This window comes from Podarcis muralis, chromosome 4, assembly GCF_964188315.1.
Source record: "Podarcis muralis chromosome 4, rPodMur119.hap1.1, whole genome shotgun sequence".
In the NCBI taxonomy this organism is placed as follows: domain Eukaryota; kingdom Metazoa; phylum Chordata; class Lepidosauria; order Squamata; family Lacertidae; genus Podarcis; species Podarcis muralis.
The window spans coordinates 18,264,043-18,282,733 of NC_135658.1; the positions used below are offsets into that span (position 1 = coordinate 18,264,043).

Below are 18,691 nucleotides of genomic sequence, written 5' to 3' on the forward strand. Positions count from 1 at the left end.
CTAACTTAATCAACCTTGATGACTCATATCTCAGATATCTCTAACTCTGGCCATGGTTTGATGGTCCATGTTAAACAGTGGAATTTCAAGCAAACGAGGACTTTCAGGTCATAAAAACTAAATCCCCACTTCACTACTTTTCTGCCTGTGCATTTTACATCAATGCAGGCCATGAGTAGTAGCTGATTCACGCAATTTATAACTGGTGAAGTCAACCCAAGTTGATTTTCCAGTAGAAATTCACACACAGATGGGTTTTGCAAATATTAACTTTTTGAAGCATTCCACATTTACAAACCCACTTTATGTTGACTTTGCTATAGAGAAAAATCCAAGGATTGTATAGTTTTCATTTGATGTGATGGTTTATCTTTAATCAGCATATCCTACATTCCTTTGTTGGTAGGGGCTCATATATTCTCTGGTCCAGATAAAACCTGCTGTCCGTGAACAGATTTTGCATGGTTTGCTCTGAAACTTTAAAGACAGGCATTCACACAGGGCTTGTATTGATCTTTGCAACTCCATAACTTAATATGCTTTGTCTCTCCCCGCCTCTCCTTTTTATTGAGTGGCTCCAGTCCTAGAATATGTCAGAATCCTGGCAGGGTAATCTAGCCAACACGAGCTGGCAACAGTACCAAAGCTCCACCAGCTGCGAGGGGTTGGTCTGTAATTATGCTCTGGCAATATCTCTATAGTTAGGCTTTCTCCTGCTCTTGGCAGACTTCATTGGGAGCAAGAGGGTTGGCACAGAAATCCCTTGCATTGGCTTCATGTCTGATTTTCTTACTGAAGTGGGAAAGTAATGACTGACCATGAATGAAGCGGTTTTAGACTGAAATATGCGTTCTTGTAACAGTAGAATTGAAAGCATGGTGTCTCTGAAGTAAGTTCCACTGAATTCAGCCAGGCTTCCTCTTGGAATTGTACTGGGGGCAATAGTCTTAAGAAGGATTCCTCCCTTACCATATTCTGTTTGCAAATGTCACAGAGTAGTGGAGAAAAGTATTTGTTGAATCAACCCTGTACTGGACGTCAGAAAAGGGGTAGGAACGGAATGGAGTGTTTTCAGGCTTTTTCATTGGGTATTCCAATTATACACAAATTCATGTAGGCATGCATAAATGGGGAGTTGCCTGTATTACTATCCTGGGGGGTGTATGTATCACAACTTCATGATGTTTTACTTGGGCCAAAAAAAACCAATGCAATTCTATTTTCATGGATCATCCTTCCTCTTCCCACCACTGTAATTTTGTGCATTATTAATCTCTCCTGAACTGCTGATGAATTCTGTCCTGGGTTTGATATCATTTTCCCAAGAAGCCGGTGGAATGCTGTGTCCTGAGAGATGTCCTTTGGACTGCCAATTACAGTGTTAGCATTTCTAATGTTCCCCATTGCTTTCTGATCTTTGTCTGCAGCATACCAGTGCAGGAGAACCCCTCAGCATTTATTCGAGCTCTGCAACAGTATGTGAATCCTGAGTTACAGCTGGTGCGTATGCATATTTGAGTTGCTTTTCAAATGTGTTTGAAGAGAGGCGTGTATGTTGCCTGCTGATGTTCAAGGTGGCTGGAAGGAAGCTATTGGAAATTGGTCCTTCTAGAGAAGGCAGCGCAATAGGCTGCTTTCTATGATGATGATTTTTGTATGGTACAATTTCTTTTCCTGTTCACCTTGACTGCATATACGTGATACATTACTTCTCCCAGATAATCTTGAAATCCGTAATTTATCCCTCACAGAGCTACAATTCCCAGCACCCTTAACAAACTACAGCTCTCAGGATCTGAGGGTGGAGGAAGTCTTGTGTTTTAAGTTTATGGTGTGTATGCAGACTTTGTCAGCATTTGTCCTGGTATCCTCACCCTCTGCCCTAGTTCTCAACCACAACTTTGCAAATTATACCAAAGTTATCAAGGACTATAGTTTGTAATCCACTGCGTTTGTAATCCAAAAAATTGCAGTGGGGGTTTTCAGAATTCTTGCCACTCCATACTGCATCAAATTTAAAGCTCTTAGCTATGCCTTCAGGTTGGGTAAACTGGGGTGGGGTGGGGTGTTTAGTTTGTAATTTTTCTATTTTCAAAATGTAAAAAGTATTTTTTTCCCAAGTATAAAATTCAATTAAACAATTAGAAGTTTTGGATGGCTCTTGCAGCTAACCACTCTGCTTTGGGCAGCTTTTCCTGATTTGGAAACTCGTTTTCAATTAATCTGACATTTGTACTACATGTTACATGTAAGAAAATCCTGACAAGCTACTTCTGGTGGCTTAAAGGCATCCTTGGGGTGGTGCAATTGGCAGCTGATGCCACTTTCTCTCCTCCTTCAGGAGAGTTCCAGCTGTGTAATGCTGAATCAAGGATTGAGCAAGCCTGGCTTGTGAGCAAACCTCAGGGACTGAATCTGCTTGTCTGTTGTGCCACTTTTAGGTGCTGTGTGTGTTGCCTTCCAACAAGAAGGACTGTTACGATGCTGTGAAGAAGTTCTTAAGTCTTGAGCGGCCCATCCCTAGCCAGTGTGTGCTTGCTCGCACCCTGAGCAAGCAAGGGATGATGATGAGCGTAGCCACAAAAATTGCCATGCAGATCACCTGTAAGCTTGGAGGGTCACCATGGGCAGTTGAGATACCAGTAAGTAGTTTTGTTTACATCCACCCCCACACTGCCACTTCCAAACAAAGCAGGCCTTTATCATGCTGATCTACTACCTCCTCCAGAATCAAAGGTTGTATGCCACTGAGTACCAGTTGTGTAGGGTTCACAAGTGAGGAAAGGGCTATTGCACTCAAGTCCTGCTTGCAGTCCCTCCATCCTGGCATCTGGTTGGCCACTATGAGAACAGGTAAGGTAAAGGGACCCCTGACCATTTGGTCCAGTCGTGGCCGACTCTGGGGTTACGGTGCTCATCTCGCTTTATTGGCCGAGAGAGCCGGCGTACAGCTTCCGGGTCATGTGGCCAGCATGACTAAGACACTTCTGGCGAACCAGAGCAGCGCACGGAAACGCCGTTTACCTTCCTGCCAGAGTGGTACCTATTTATCTACTTGCACTTTTGACGTGCTTTTGAACTGCTAGGTTGGCAGGAGTAGGGACCGAGCAACGGGAGCTCACTCCCTTGCGGGGATTCGAACCGCCGACCTTCTGATCAGCAAGTCCTAGGCTCTGTGGTTTAACCCACAGCACCACCTGTGTCCCATATGAGAACAGGATGCAGGAGTAAATGGGCCTTTGGTCTGATCTGGCATGGTGATTCTAATGTATGCAGCCTCTGATTCTATTTACTGTTTACTCAACAGCTGAAGTCCGTCATGGTGGTCGGCATTGATGTCAACAAAGATGCTTTGACCAAAGGAAGTTCAGTTATTGGATTTGTGACCAGCTCTAATTTACAACTGACTCGGTAAGATTCTTGATTCACTAGCTCGACGCTTCTCAGGAGATTGTCACTGCAGTGGAAGCTCAGTAACTATGTAATGTAAAGGTGCAGTTCCCATGTACTTGTCAGCTGTTCTGTTGATGCACTGTGTGGGCATGAATGCTGATCTTTCGGATATTTCATTATTTCCCATGGGAAATGGGAACAAAGCATGGGCATTTGTATCACAAGTATCTGGAGCTACATCTCTCAAATCAATTTCCTGTAAGACAAGTAAACATGATAGGGTTCAGCAGCTGGTGCCCCCCCAACCTATTTGTGGTTTCTCTTGGTGATGTAGGAGTGTACAGAACCTCCGTGAAGGCAATAGAGGACTCCGAATAGACTTAGAGTTTAATAAGCCTGTACTGCTATAACCTCAAAACAAATTTTATTTCCTTTTATGTCCAGGTGGTATTCTCGTTGCATGCTGCAAAATTCAGGATCAAACATTGCAGATTGTTTAAAGGTCTGCATGAAAGGTAGGGGTGCTGCTGTATAAATTAGTGAAATATACTGAATGGTTGAACGTTTATTTCTTGAGGTGGGGGAGTAGATGATCCTTCATGTATCTGGGTCCCAAGCTAAAAGTAAACAGCAGCAGCACCTTGAACTGGGTTCAGAAACTGACTGGAAGGCACTGTACTTGTACATCAAGCCCATACAATTTGTGTGGTCTGTCAAATTATGCACAGTCCTTGGGCTGCACATGAAGGCCTGTAACAGTAGGCTGAACCCTGCTCCAGCACCAACCCTGCAAGGTTGCCTAATAGCTCCAGGGAGTCCTGTCCTATTCTTCTGTCTCTCTGCTGCCACGACCCTCTTAGGAGTCACCTATGGCAAGGGGCACTGGATTCCCACTGCCTAACAGTGGCCTTCTCAGGAGTAGGGAAATAGCCAGCTGAATTCTAAGTCTCCTGCTTGGCAACTTCAGCCTGGCTCCCCTCCTGCTTCAGCAGTTTATTCAAAATGAGGGAATGAAAGAGCAAGTATGCAGATCAAAATAAAACATCATACAGTGGTACCTCGGGACGCGAACGGGATCCATTCCGGAGCCCCGTTCGCATCCTGAAAAGAATGTGATGTCATTTTTACCGTTTGCGCATGCGCGAGCGGCGAAACCCGGAAGTATTGCACTCCGTTACTTCTGGGTCGCCGCGGAGCGCAACCCGAAAGTGTTCAACCTGAAGCGTATTTATCCCGAGGTATGACTGTACCAGGATATTAGTCTCACTGTTTCTACTGTAGGCCAAGCACTACAAAACTTATTCTCAGTGGTCATCTTTGGTGTTGATTGCATCAGGCATCAGTTGCAGGGACAAAAACTGCATCACAACACTTAATATTTTAAAGAGTGTCTGACTCAAGTGGGTCTTGACTGACAGATGGTTCTATCCAGCCAACCATAAGTCAAGAGATTGGGGCCCTTTGCTATGTGGCCTACCAGATACTTTATTAGGCAGCAAAAATAGGGTTTGGAGGTTCTGCTAGGTTGCTGTGACTATTTGGGGAAGGACTATGGATGACTCCTAGCAAACAGAACATACTTCACATGCAAAGGTCATAGGTTCAATTGCCAGCATCTTCAGGCAGGGCTGGGAGAGATCCCCCATCTTTAAAGCCTGGAAAGTCACTGCCAATCAGCACATACAATATTGAGCTGGATATAAAATGATCTGACTGTATAAGGCAGCTTCCTATGGTATACTGTGTTTATCATGGTAGCTTACCAGACTTACCTGCATTTTATTTATTTTGTTCCCACTGTTGCATACTGTCAAATAGGATTTTTAAATACTACATCAGTCTGCAAAACGTGTTTACCAGAGGAGATAATGGGCTTATTGTACATATCAGGAATGGTGGAATATGTGACCCTCGAAATAATGCTGAACTCCATCTCCCATCTGCCTTGGTCATGATGAATAGATAGGGATGATCGGCTAAGGATGATGGAAAGTCACAAGTATCATTTGTATACACCAGGGGTCAGCAACCTTTTTCAGCTGTCCCTCGACCATGTGGTGGGCCGGACTAGATTTTGAAAAAAATGAATGAATTCCTATGCCCCACAGATAACCCAGAGGTGCATTTTAAATAAAAGCACACATTCCACTCATGTAAAACACCAGGCAGGCCCCACAAATAACCCAGAGATGCATTTTAAATAAAAGGACACATTCTTCTCATGTAAAAACACACTGTCTGCGGGCCGGATTTAGAAGGTGATTGGGCCGCATCCGGCCCCCAGGCCTTAGGTTGCCTACCCCTGCTATACACCATGCAATAGGCAGGTGTCTGTTGCAGCCTTTCCTGAGCAGGTGCTCACCAGAAGCTTTGGACTACAACTTCTATCAGTCCCAGGCAGCACAGCTGATGGAAGTTGTAGTCCATAACATTGGGAGGGTATCGGACTGGAGAAGGCTGATCTGTTGCCCATCTCTAGTGCCATTCATTCTTGAGCAAGTAACACCAGCTTTTTAAAACAACAACTAAAAGCCTTTGTGCCTAAAGATAAAAGTTCATTCATTTTTGTTTCATCTGTAGTGTCAATGTGAAGGGAAGCTTACATATGACCAGCTTGTTCCCACGTGGGATCAGTTATGTAACGCCATTCTTTATTTCCTCCTTGTGGTTCTGTAGATGCTTTAAGTAATTGGCAGACATGTAATGGGCAGCTGCCTGCACGCATAATAGTGTACCGTGACGGCGTTGGAGATGGACAGCTGAAGATGGTGGTAGACTTTGAAGTCCCACAGATACTAAGTGCCCTCGATGAGTCCAGTGGTGGCTGCAGGTAAACTGATCCTGTCCTGCCTTTTGCCTTTACCAGGCAGGTAGTTTGAAACAATCATGATTGCTGGAAGCAAGACTTGTTCTTTATCAGCATCTCTCATTTAGCAGTGGTGGCAAAGAACGCATGGTTAGCCCTGCATCACTGATTGACCTTTTCAAATGTCTTTCTTTTTACATCAGAAGAGCCAAACTATCGATGATTGTGGTCAGGAAGAAATGCCTTCAGCGTTTCTTCATCGAGACCAACAGAAGCCTGCAAAACCCTCCTGTTGGGACAATTATTGACACAGAGGCTACTCGACCTGAATGGCAAGTATAGATATTGGCACAACTACGAAAGTGAGGTGATTGGCTAAGTGAGATGAGCTTATTAAGCAGTTTCTATCAGCTCCAAACCAGGAAGGCTCCCTCTCTTGAATACTTCTGCCCTATTTCTTTGCTTGGTTGTTCAAAGTAATAGCTATTCCAGAATGTTCTGACAGACTGGACAATTGGATAACCAGATGCTGCGTTAAATGGGAATTCTTTTTACATGATGTTACGAAGGTTCATGTTCAATGAATCTGAAGGGCTCCAGGCAGCGGGATCTGTAACAGGTCCCCTCAACCAGCAATGTTTGCAGAGGGTAGGGTGAGTAAACAGTCACCGTCTGAGTCTTGTGCCTCAATGCCTTGTGGAAGCAAGCCAAGTCAGTTGCTCAATTTCTTCTTTAAAATTTCACCTTCTAACTACAGGCGGTGACCATTTTGTGCAGGAGTTCTGTTTCTGTCCCCCATGCACCTCGCTGGAGTATGTATAAGCCTGCCCCGTTCCACTCCATTCTGCCCTCCCCGCATTCTGCCTTGTTCCGGGTCCAAAAGGACCCGTGCATTTGCAATTGCATGTCCATTGGATGTGCCTAAAATGGTCACCACCCGTAGTCTTGGTTTAATAAAGAAGAGCACAGGTCTCCATATCAGTGATGCCCCAAAACAGTATCTTTTCTGGTCCCCAATCTTTTTGGCTTTCACTACAAGATCATACCTTTATATTCTGCATTAATGCAGAATCACATTCTGGGCCAGGGGTAGACAATGTGGTGACAAATCACACCAGCCATCACCTTTAGTCACGCTAATAGGAGTTAAAGTCCAGCAGTGTGTGGAAGGTACCACATTGGCTACCCCTGACCCAGACCCATACTTGCAGTCACTAGTAGATATTGAAACTCCCGAATCATGTGCTGTGCAAGTATTTTATCTTTTTATGGATATAGCAAGATAGCTTATAATTGAGAGCCAATAAGATACTACAGTGGTTAGAGTGATGGACTTTGACTGGGGAGAGCTGGACTCAAATCCCAATTCTCTGGGTCTCCTTAGGCCAGTCGCTCAAAACTCAGCCTAACCTAACTCTCAGGATTGTTGCAGAGATATCGCTGAGATGGTTGTGGTAACCAGTAGCCATTTACAACTGCATGTGTGGAACAAATAAAATGTTAGCAGACCTAATTTAGACAGGAAGCTTAATGGTGTTCCCTATGGTCGTCCCATTGATTAGTTATGGGCACAGGCTGCCACCTCGCTTGAAGACTAACTCTGGTGAAAGGTGTAGCTCTGCACCCACCCTCCTGCATGTGCAGAACTGCCTCTCCATTAAAACAAATGCACAGGAGCTTGGCAGTACTCAGGGCAGAACATGGAAAGCTTCAGATTAGGGTAGGTGTGGGAAGCCTGCAGGAACCTCCACATGTTCTTGGACCTCAGCTTGCATCAGCTCTGGTCAGCATGATCAGTGGTCAGGGATGATGGAAATTGTAACCCAGCAGCATCCCGAGGGCCACAGGTTCCTCATTCCTGCATTAGGGAAAGAAACACCAAATTGCTGCTGCTATTATTATTATTAATTTGGATGGCCAAAATTGATAGCCAGTGCAGTATAACAGTTTTGGTTTTAAACTGAGAAGACCTCATTTGAATCCCCACTAAGCTGTGACATTCACTGGGTGGCCAGTCACTTTCTCTCTGCCTACCCTTCTTCACAGGATTGCTCTAACGATTAAATACTCTATAGTGGTAGAGCCAGGATGACCATGTATGGATGCGTAACGTTGGCACTTAGAGTTGCCCTTGAAAAATAAGATTTCTGCTGCTTTATATGTGTCCAAAAAGCATAAGCAAGCCCATTAACTTAGTATATGGTGATTATTATTAATTTGCATTTATATTCCACCCTTCCCAAAGGAGCCCTGGGTAGCAACTAATATTCATATTATTCATATTAATAATTGCTTTTATCAATATAGTTTTTATTATCATCATAATAGTAGTAGTAGTTAGAACATATTACATTGACGTCTTCCTTCTTCTAATTCTAATGTTGCCCAACAGGTACGACTTCTTCTTAATTAGCCAACTTGCCCGCCAGGGCACTGTCAATCCCACATACTACAATGTGGTTTATGATGAGAATGGATTCAAGCCAGACCATATGCAGCGTTTTACATATAAGATGTGCCACCTGTACTACAACTGGCCTGTAAGTGACACAGTTGCATCCAGATAGTTAATTGCCTTCCTTTTCCTCCCACACGAAGTTAGGAAAGGATTGGCCTCCTTTTCAAGTAGCGCCAGTGCCCTCTTCCTCTTACATAGGATCAGCCCTGTCCAACTTGCAGCTATCGATGTCAAAAATGCAGTCTACCTGTTTCTGTTGCCCCCGGAATTGAGAGAACAAGCAAATTATCAAGCACCTGGCGGTTGCATACACAGCTGGTCAGCTGAGTCACAAATTGTTCAGCATTGTGCTCTGTACATTGGTGCAAACTTCCTTTTGTCCCGTGTACTGTGTAGTTGTTACAAAATACCAGCTTTCAGCTGGTGAGTGAGGAAGATCCGCAAGTGAGCTATTGCTTTCTTCTTATTTTTAAGAGAAGCAATAGACAGAACTATGCAGATAAGAGAAAAACACTTGCAGAGTTTATGTCTCTTTAGGGCTGGGCCAAAATGCTTCCCTCTGCACACACAAAAAATTCACAGCCCAGCTTTAATGATTGGTGGCCACCATCTTCTCGCTCAGTACCCTGTTTGGGGTTGAGGATGAATATTAGCTGGCACGGAATATGGCATTTAGGCAACAGTACCTGTCCATAATCCAGTTGAACCTCGTTGCCATCTCAAATCTAGTACCCATCCAACCGTGGGAAATTCAGGCAGCACACACAGTAAACTAGTTCGTGCAAGCAGTAGTTGAAGGTGTGTGGGTTTTCTTTTTAATGGAAGGGTGGGGGGTTCACATGGTTGAATGCACTGCTTTTCCATACATAAATAAAAATGAGCAAACCAATCATTGTGTATAATTGTATTAAAGGAGAAAACAAACTCCAACAAACTAATACTTGGATAGGCTGCATTTTGATTGTACAGACCTATTTCTCGGTTAAATGTCATGTACGCATGTTGGATACTGCTGGCTGAAGAATTCACAGAGTCTTGTTTCATCTATTTTAAAGACACTGGAAGCAGCTAGCCGGTTTCAGCAGAAGGTGATGGAGCAAGACCTCTGATATACTCTTCCCATTTGCTTTCTAGGGCCTAATAAGAGTCCCAGCGCCATGCCAGTATGCCAGCAAGCTGACTTTCTTGGTGGGCCAGAGCATCCACAGAGAGCCAAACCTGGCGCTCGCTGACAAACTTTTCTATCTGTGAATGGTGTTGAAGTGGCAACTGTCAAGAGGTTTTGTCTTTGTTTAAAAAAGAAGTTTCTGTTAGAATTGAAGCAACAAACCTCGATTCCTACTGGTGATCATGGAGCAAGTGTTTTAGTCATGTTTAAGGTTTTATATATATGTCTGTGAGATGCCTTTGAGCATGTATCTGTATTCTTTCAAGTTGATTATTTTTCCACATAGATGTTTGAGTTCAAGTTTGGAGATACTTTAGAAGAGGGCTGTTTGTATAAAGCTGAATGGTTGGTTTTAAAATTAAAGTTATATTCTGTTTGTATGTAAAACTTGTCTCCCCCTCCCCTTATTGACATAAAATTATTTGGGCCCAGTTTATTGTTGTTTTTATCTGTTTCTAGTTGGAGCCTAGATAGCTGTCTTTTGATAGCATTATTTCACCCTGCCTTAAACCCTGGTGATTAAGAGCAGGACATTTTATCTAACAAATATAGTTCAGTATTTGCAAAGACAAGGTAGGAGAAAGGCTTGAATACAAAGAAGACCCTGCTGAAGGATGTGTTTGAATTCTGCGTTTCAAATGGAACTGATATACTTGTTGGTTTATATATAGATGTAACATTTATTCTTCAGAAGCTTTGAAAAGTCCTTTAAAAGGTCAAGTTTCTTTTCAAATTAAGACATGCCACGTTGGCTTCCTGCTGCCAGTCTTCCTTGAAGGAGAGGATGGCTCAGCCCCACCTTTAAGAAGACCTCCCTGGACCCAAAAGTGCTAAGCAACTATTGCCTAGTGGCAAATATCCTCTTTTGGGGCAAGGTCCTTGAGAAACAGGTGGCAATCCACCTTTAGGCATGCTTGGAGAAAACTGATTACTTGGATCTATACCAGTCTGGCTTCAGTCATGGCATTGAAGCTGCCTTGGTCACCCTGGTTGATGACATTTGTCAGGGGTGTGTGCCCCTGCTCTTCCTCCTCAACCTATCAGTGGCTTTTGATGACCACAGTGTCCTGGAGTATCTCAGAGGTGAAAATTTGCTTCAGTGGTTCTGCTCCTCCTTGCAGGAACATTTCCAGAAAGTTGTTGTGGAAGGCTACTGTTTAGCACCATGAAAGTTGCCCTGCAGTGTCCCACAGTGTCCCTGCTCCTTACGAAGCCTCCAGCAGCAGTCATCAGAGTTTTGGAGTGATGTGCAATAAATATGTAGGTGACACCCAGCTCTATCTGTCTGTTTCAACTGAATTGGAAGAGGTGGTTGAGGTGTTAGACCAGTCCTTGGAAGCAGTGATGGGCTGGATGTAGACAAAGAAGCTGAATCCTAAAATGACAGGGGTACAAGTTCATAAAAGAAACCCTTTCACACTAAGGAAAACTTTGCTTTGCTGGTGTGAAGAAGCTCTTTGTAAGGTGTTGCAACCCATTCTGCATTGTAACTGATGTCCCAACCAAATGATCCAGGGAGTCATCATTACTGCGTAGGAGGAGGGAAGCTTACCTGGATAATAACTTGCAAGCCCAGAGGGAAGAAGCCAAGGTGGAACAGGAAAATTTCCATATTTTCAAGGTTGTCTACTCTTCACAATTACTATTATGACTTGCATGGAGGGACTTGGTAGTGGTGCTGCTGCGAAAATGGCAAGCAGCACTATGGGGGCAGTAACAGCAAAATCATTTTCCTCCTTAGTCATTATTGCCCTTAGAGGTGACACAGGTTTAGTGAGGACACTTCTAGGTGACCTGTTAATTGAGCAGGGCAATTAGACTTCATTGACTATTTAATGAGCATCCACCCTGAATTGTTTTTGGGGAGGGGGAGCAAGTGTTGTCCCATACTATCCACTGCATTTCCCCCTAAAATTCCTTATCACAAAAGTCTGATCTTTTGCAATGAAGTAGGTTTGTCGCACAACATCTCCCAATCAGCTAATTTCATAACCTGAATCTGCCAGTATGTACCGGTAATTGAATCCTACTCGAAAATAGAGATACGGTAGTTTGGAAGCCCTCTTTCCAGCCCCATGCATAATTCAACTGCAACAGGAAGACTTGTAGATAAATGAAGCTCCCCGAATGATTGAGCACCCTGGAAGATCAGGGTTCTCAATTGTGCAAGGAGTCTCCACGGATACACAAGACTCCCTGCTGCAGAAGCGTACTTTAATCACACAAGAGCATGCATACACACTGAAGAGTTCGCATGATCTCGGGGGTCAGGGCTTAAAAGAGCATCAATGCAACCCCAGTCTACCAGTGTTGCCTCTTAAGGGCTTAGCAAGAACTTTGTAAGACTTAGCAGGTGCTTCTAGAAGCGGGAGATTTGGTAGTACACAATCACTGCTGTTCTGAATAGCAATTCTGCTTCCAAAGTCTCACACTCTGTAGCCAGGTAGGCAGTCCTCTTTCCCCAATACCAAGTGTTGTGGAGATTTTAAGTGTTAAATACTCCCAGCTTTCTCACTGCACTGCTGATTATGATTGCTCCTCTGGCTGCAATTTAAGTGGAGGGAGAGAAAAGAAACATAGAAGGCAATGCTATTTGGAAAGGTAAAGGTACCCCTGATGTTAGGTTTAGTCGCGGACGACCCTGGGGTTGCGGCACTCATCTCGCTTTACTGGCTGAGGGAGCCGGTGTTTGTCCGCAGGCAGCTTCCGGGTCATGTGGCCAGCATGACTAAGCCGCTTCTGGCGAACCAGAGCAGCGCACGGAAACGCCGTTTACCTTCCTGCCAGAGCGGTACCTATTAATCTACTTGCACTTTGACGTGCTTTCAAACTGCTAGGTGGGCAGGAGCAGGGACCGAGCAACAGGAGCTCATCCCGTCGCAGGGATTCAAACTGCCGACCTTCCGATCGGCAAGCCCTAGGCTCAGTGGTTTAGACCACAGTGCCACCCGCATCCTCTATTTGGAAAAAGAAGCACCCAATTGAGTGTAAGATGCTTTGCTTATGAATTTGAGCAGATGCTCCATAAAAAAAGTGAGGGAGCAAAGCATAATTATTCCTCACTGAATGCTTGGAATAGAAACAGCCAGCTTCTCTTACTATACTGGACTACTAACTGGTACACTTAGAAGCCTGCATCTCACCCACTGGTCACTGGGATGGGAAATACTAATGTAGGCATAGGCAAACTCGGCCCTCCATATGTTTTGGGACTACAACTCCCATCATCCTTGACCACTGGTCCTGTTAGCTAGGGATGATGGGAGTCCCAAAACATCTGGAGGGCCAAGTTTGCCTCTGCCTGTATTAATGTATCACAGACAATTGTCGAATCCCTGGGGCAAGGCTGCATTTTCGCTAGGGAGAGGCCAATGTGTTGTACAACTCAAGCTCTAACTTGATTTGCACAGTTGGGAATTTCTGGATGGGGCCAAAGCGCCTCCAACGTGGGCAAAGTAGATGTCCCTGAAAAGCTCATATACAGGGATTTAAACAATTGGTGCTTTTGTCTCCTCCATCTTTCCAGCTGCATTGCAATTGTTTAATTTTCCAAAGTTAATTATATATTCTGGAGGACAATGAATATGCGCTTCAGATACTCCCAGTATTTATTGTGCTGGTTGGGAGGCTTGGAGAAGCCTTTTGAAGCTCTTTGAAAATGCAAGAACAGTAGAATTCCAGTCATTTCCCTATACAAACCTTAAGCAAGTCCAGACAACAGCCACATACTTTCGAGAGAGTCATCACCGGATAAAGAAACACGCAATTTGCAAGGGGGCAAGCCTTGTGCTTCGTAAAGCGTCAAAGGAGAGTCGACAGTGTACAGGTAAGATTTTGCTCTTTGTCGTTTTGCATTTATTACAAGGGTTTCTAGTGCTGATTGAGGTCAATGTGTTTAGGGTTGTTGCATGGCAAAACACAAGAGTCTTAGCTTTGCTTTTCAGAAGGCGGTTTGGGAAGAAAAGCCACAAAGAAATTATTTTGTGCAATTCCGCATATGAAAATCAGATTGGCATCCTGAAATACCCTTGACTGTGCTGGAAATGGAGTCTTAGGATGTTGTTATGGTTGCTTTTATTATTTGTTTCGAATTTTCCATTGCAAGAAAAAGACACACATGCAGTGTGTGGATCGTTTGAGCCAGGGCTTACCAATGAATCTGTCTTTAATGCGGAGACTTAGCTGTGGAACATTATAAATAGGGCTACAATGTTTGGTGGATGAATCAGTTTGATTAAACCTTTCAAAGCGTTTCAATCGAGGAAAAAGGTGCCCCCAATTAATTGGAGAGCCACTTCTTTGGAATATAAGTACACGTTACAAGCTGCAAAAGACAAGTGTCATCTTAGCAGATGCTTTCCTACCTCTGTGAGAGAAAGGGGGATGCATGCCTCTTCTAAGATTATGCTTGCTGTCCGGCACTGCTAACCCCATCTAGAAGTTCCACGGAGATCATGGGACATCCATTCCCCTCTGATGGAATCAGCTAGAGGAAGCATCAGGGCACGAGGCTGGTTGAGAGTGAAGGTCTCCATGGGTCAGGTTTGGAATCAGTGAGGAGCTTTTGGAAGATTTACCTCTCTCAGCCTTTCTCAGAACAAATCATATGGACAATGTCGGGGGTTTTGAATCTTCAGTTTGCAGACCACCAGTAGTTGCAAGCTTCCTGCAGATGGTCTGTAGTGTGTCTGTGAAGATGAGAGGTAGCACATCAGTGGCATGCGGTCAGTGGACTAGGGGAACTAGACTGATCCCTTAAATGTTCCTGCAAATTAGTCTGGGCCTCCTTCCCAAAGCCCAGGAAGCTTCTGCCCAGCTTAGGGAGGGAGGCATGATGCTCACATGCATAACATCAGGATATCATGCACATAACGTCAACCCCCCCAATCATCCTCGCAAGCTGCCGCTTACAATGAAATTAATCACATGCCACAGTAGCACTTCCATCCCATTGAATAGTCATACAGTGGTGCCTCGCAAGACAAAATTAATTCGTTCCGCGAGTTTTGTCATCTTGCGATTTTTTTCGTCTTGCGAAGCACGGTGTCGGGAAAGTTTTGGAAAAGCTTCAAAAACCTCAAAAAAGGCTACCACACCGTGTTCTATGAGTTGCTCCTCGAAGTCAAGTCGCAACTGTATTAACGGTGTTAAGAAAAAGGAAACAAACTTGCAAGACGTTTCCGTCTTGCAAAGCAAGCCCATAGGGAAAATCGTCTTGCGAAGCAGCTCAAAAAACAAAAAAACCTTTCGTCTTGCGAGTTTTCCGTCTTGCTAGGCATTCGTCTTGCGAGGTACCACTGTACTGATTTTTAATCGTATTTATTCTTTCTTTTGTTTCTTGTATTTTATTGTGTGACAATTTGAAGTTTTTTGTTTTTTAAAAAATGTTAACAAACATGGATACATATGCTATAATGTAATTGTTTTAGTTAAATAAATTGTTTAAATGGTTATTAAGGAAATGATTATTTTTCTCCTTCCAATAAAGTACAGCAGAAAAGTTGTCCAAATATAAACAGTTAACTTATTAAACCTCACAATAATCTCATAATTATCTGTCTAAGTATTTCTAATAGTATAACCAAATCAGTAAATTTTAGTAGTAAAAACTACTCTGAAAATTTATTATTCCAATAATGAAATCTACATCTGGATGCAAATATTAAGATTATACCAGCAAGAATGAGTTTCTGTAAAAAAATTGATTTAAATCAAGTCTTACTGACTATTGATTTAAATCATGATTTGAATTAATGATTTAAATCATGATTTAAATCAAATCCACCCTGTGCATTATACATACCGTCTTTCCCATATCGGCTTTATTTCTGCATAGCAGAAATCATCCATGGTTTCCAACAGTGCCATCTTTAAAAACAGTAACAAAAAGAGCACATCACTGGTGCTTAACTGAAACTCGCATGGCTTAGCACAGAGGATGTCTGTGTTGAAGATTCATTCCCCATGTCTGCAGTCATGGGATTGTTGTCTATCACTTGACAGTGTATGTTTTGACTTCACAGAGTGGGAAGTGACGGAGACAGGATGTTTGTGTTACTGTGTTCCGTGAAGTTGGACTATTGTCCTTTGTTCATTCTCTTTGCTGTCTGATGCTAGAGAGAGAGGGAGCCATGTTGCAGTGCTCCGTGTGTGTTTATATGTAAATAAAGTAGATTAGCCAAAATGCTGAGTTGCTGAGGTCTGTTATGCAAGCTGCAAAGACTCTGCGGATCCCTAAGTGTGCCGATGTCTGTTGGCATCGGTAGCTGTGATGTTCAGGCTGAAGAAAGCTATTGAAGCTCCCGGAAGAATGACCAGGAGGCAAAGAACATGCCAGTCGGGCATGTGACTCTACCAGGATCCTACTCAAGTATAGGACGAGCTCCTGACAGTCTGCATAGAGAGAGGCCACACGGACACAGAGAGAGAGAAAAGTAATGAAGAAATGCACGTCTCCAAAAAGAACAAAAGAGGCCACAGATTGACATAAAGTGTGCACATGTCAACAAAAACTTCCAGATGCAAATTTAGAAATAGTGCATTATAAATACTGTTACAGATTTTGGGGAGAACCCACCTAAACCCTAGAAATTAATAAATGGTAGGATTTTGATTAGTTGGGATATGGATGAAAGTACAAGCTGCAGAGAATCCCTGGGCTGGTTTTACAAACCAGTCTGGCTGACTTAAGTAAAGGTAAAGGTACCCCTGCCCGTACGGGCCAGTCTTGACAGACTCTAGGGTTGTGCGCCCATCTCACTCAAGAGGCCGGGGGCCAGCGCTGTCTGGAGACACTTCCGGGTCACGTGGCCAGCGTGACATCGCTGCTCTGGCGAGCCAGAGCCGCACACGGAAACGCTGTTTACCTTCCCGCTAGTAAGCGGTCCCTATTTATCTACTTGCACCCGGGGGTGCTTTCGAACTGCTAGGTTGGCAGGCGCTGGGACCGAACAACGGGAGCGCACCCCGCCGCGGGGATTCGAACCGCCGACCTTTCGATCGGCAAGCCCTAGGCACTGAGGCTTTTACCCACAGCGCCACCCGCGTCCCTGAACTGGCTGGCTTAGTGAAGAGCAAATCTGTTAACATGACAAAAGGGGTTGATGGGCCATTGGAGAGGAATCCTTTGACCTGGGGAGACAGATGGTGCCAAGGTAACTGGGTGGGAGGTGACAGGAAAAGGGAGTCTTTTAGCAAGGGGGAAGAAGAAGAAGAAGAAGAAGAAGAAGAAGAAGAAGAAGAAGAAGAAGAAGAAGAAGAAGAAGAAGAAATAAGACTTAGATCCATCTTGGGAAGGCTGGCTGAAGGCTGACTGCACTGCTGTGGGGGACAAGCCCCTCTTGAAATGGCTGCTGTATTCCTCCATGCAGACTGATGGTATAAATAGGTGAATAAACCATATTTCTTAAAGCTACAACATTCTCTGCTGTGACTCAATCCTCCAAAGGAACACAGACCCTGGGTGAGTGCCTGGAACCCCATGGACTTACTACTGCTTGGCAGAGAGAGGGAGAGGCACCCAACTATTCTAACAATACAGCTATAAGACATTGCACCATACTGCAGAATATTGGGTGGTATCCAACTAAACAGTACTGCGAACACAAGGAGTTTTAACTGCCCTCTCTTCTTCCTGTTGTGTTGGCATCAGTCTGTCTTGGGAGACAATAGAGGAGTGAGCCTTTTGCGTTGAGGTCAAGCTGTTGGACGGTTGTAGCGGCTGTAGAGACTGATATGGCAGAGACATGTTTTGTTGCAGCTGGGGCAGATGAAGGTGTGTGCTTGTGCCGCTGCAGATGCACCATGGCGTTTCTTCTCTCTGCACTCCTTCCAGCGGTCATTCCTCCTCTGGTCCTTGCTGTGGATGCACATCCTGACTGCCTGCCTCCAGGCATTGCAGTTGTCTGCAAGGTTTTCCCACAGGACAGGGTGGATGTTGCCAGCTTTCATGTCACATTTGCAGACATCTTTGTAACACTGAGTTGGTCTGCCAATTGGCCTAGCGGCGGAAGCCAGCGCTCCCTAATTCTGTTGTGGCATTTCCCCTAAACCCTCTGGAGCAGATCTGTGGAGTGTGCAGGAGGCACACTGGGAGAGGAAGCGGGAATGTTCCATCCTTCTCCCACCCCCATCCCCTGTAGGTTCTTCTTCATAAAACTCCAAGAAATGTTGTCAAAGGCTTTCTCCGCGTCCACAAATATCAAAACTGCCTTAGTATTAATATTCACTTCTAGCTTTTCCAAGATGTTAATTATATTCCTCAAATTATCAGACAAATGTCTGCCCGGAAGAAAGCCTGCTTGGTCTTTATGAATCTCTTCCATCAACACTTTTTTTAATCTCTTGGCCAAAATATCTGCAAAAATTTTGTAATCCACATTGAGTAATGATATGGGGCGGTAGTTCTTAAGCTGAGTTTTTTCAGTTTCTGTTTTCGGTATAAGTGTAATGTACGCTTCTTTCCACGACTCTGGTGCCTTTTCCCCTTCCAATATTTCATTACAGACTTCCTTTAAAGCAGCAAAAACTACTTGCACTAGTGGAATCATTTAGTAAAATACTACCCACTGTGACTAGGTGGCTTGTACATCTGCTCTGTCTGTTGTCCAAACGCCTCGGCCCAGTATACCTGTAGGAGCGTCTCCACCCCCGTCGTTCAGCCTGGACACTGAGGTCCAGTGCCGAGGGCCTTCTGGCAGTTCCCTCGCTGCGAGAAGTGAGGTTACAGGGAACCAGGCAGAGGGCCTTCTTGGTAGCGGCACCCGCCCTGTGGAACGCCCTCCCACCAGATGTCAAGGAAATAAACAACTATATGACTTTTAGACATCTGAAGGCAGCTCTGTTTAGGGAAGCTTTAAATGTTTGA

General features: G+C 44.3%; 2 protein-coding genes across 5 annotated transcripts in view; both read left to right on the top strand.

Annotated features, from left to right (window-relative positions):
• PIWIL4 (piwi like RNA-mediated gene silencing 4) overlaps window positions 1–10,259 on the top strand; it is a 37,819-nt gene extending 27,560 nt beyond the window's left edge. For all 4 annotated transcript variants that reach the window (XM_028726100.2, XM_028726097.2, XM_028726099.2 and 1 more), the window contains exons 14-21: window positions 1,428–1,500; window positions 2,442–2,642; window positions 3,308–3,411; window positions 3,838–3,908; window positions 6,070–6,223; window positions 6,403–6,531; window positions 8,592–8,739; window positions 9,792–10,259. In XM_028726100.2, the coding sequence (XP_028581933.2) occupies window positions 1,428–1,500; window positions 2,442–2,642; window positions 3,308–3,411; window positions 3,838–3,908; window positions 6,070–6,223; window positions 6,403–6,531; window positions 8,592–8,739; window positions 9,792–9,908 (997 nt within the window). In that variant the 3' untranslated portion in view covers window positions 9,909–10,259. The remainder of the gene's footprint in view (window positions 1–1,427; window positions 1,501–2,441; window positions 2,643–3,307; window positions 3,412–3,837; window positions 3,909–6,069; window positions 6,224–6,402; window positions 6,532–8,591; window positions 8,740–9,791) is intronic.
• Window positions 10,260–13,548: 3,289 nt separating this feature from the next.
• Window positions 13,549–18,691, top strand: part of AMOTL1 (angiomotin like 1) — a 77,666-nt gene continuing 72,523 nt past the window's right edge. The window contains exon 1 of the mRNA XM_028726103.2: window positions 13,549–13,651. The gene's annotated coding sequence lies outside the window, so the exon portion shown is untranslated. The remainder of the gene's footprint in view (window positions 13,652–18,691) is intronic.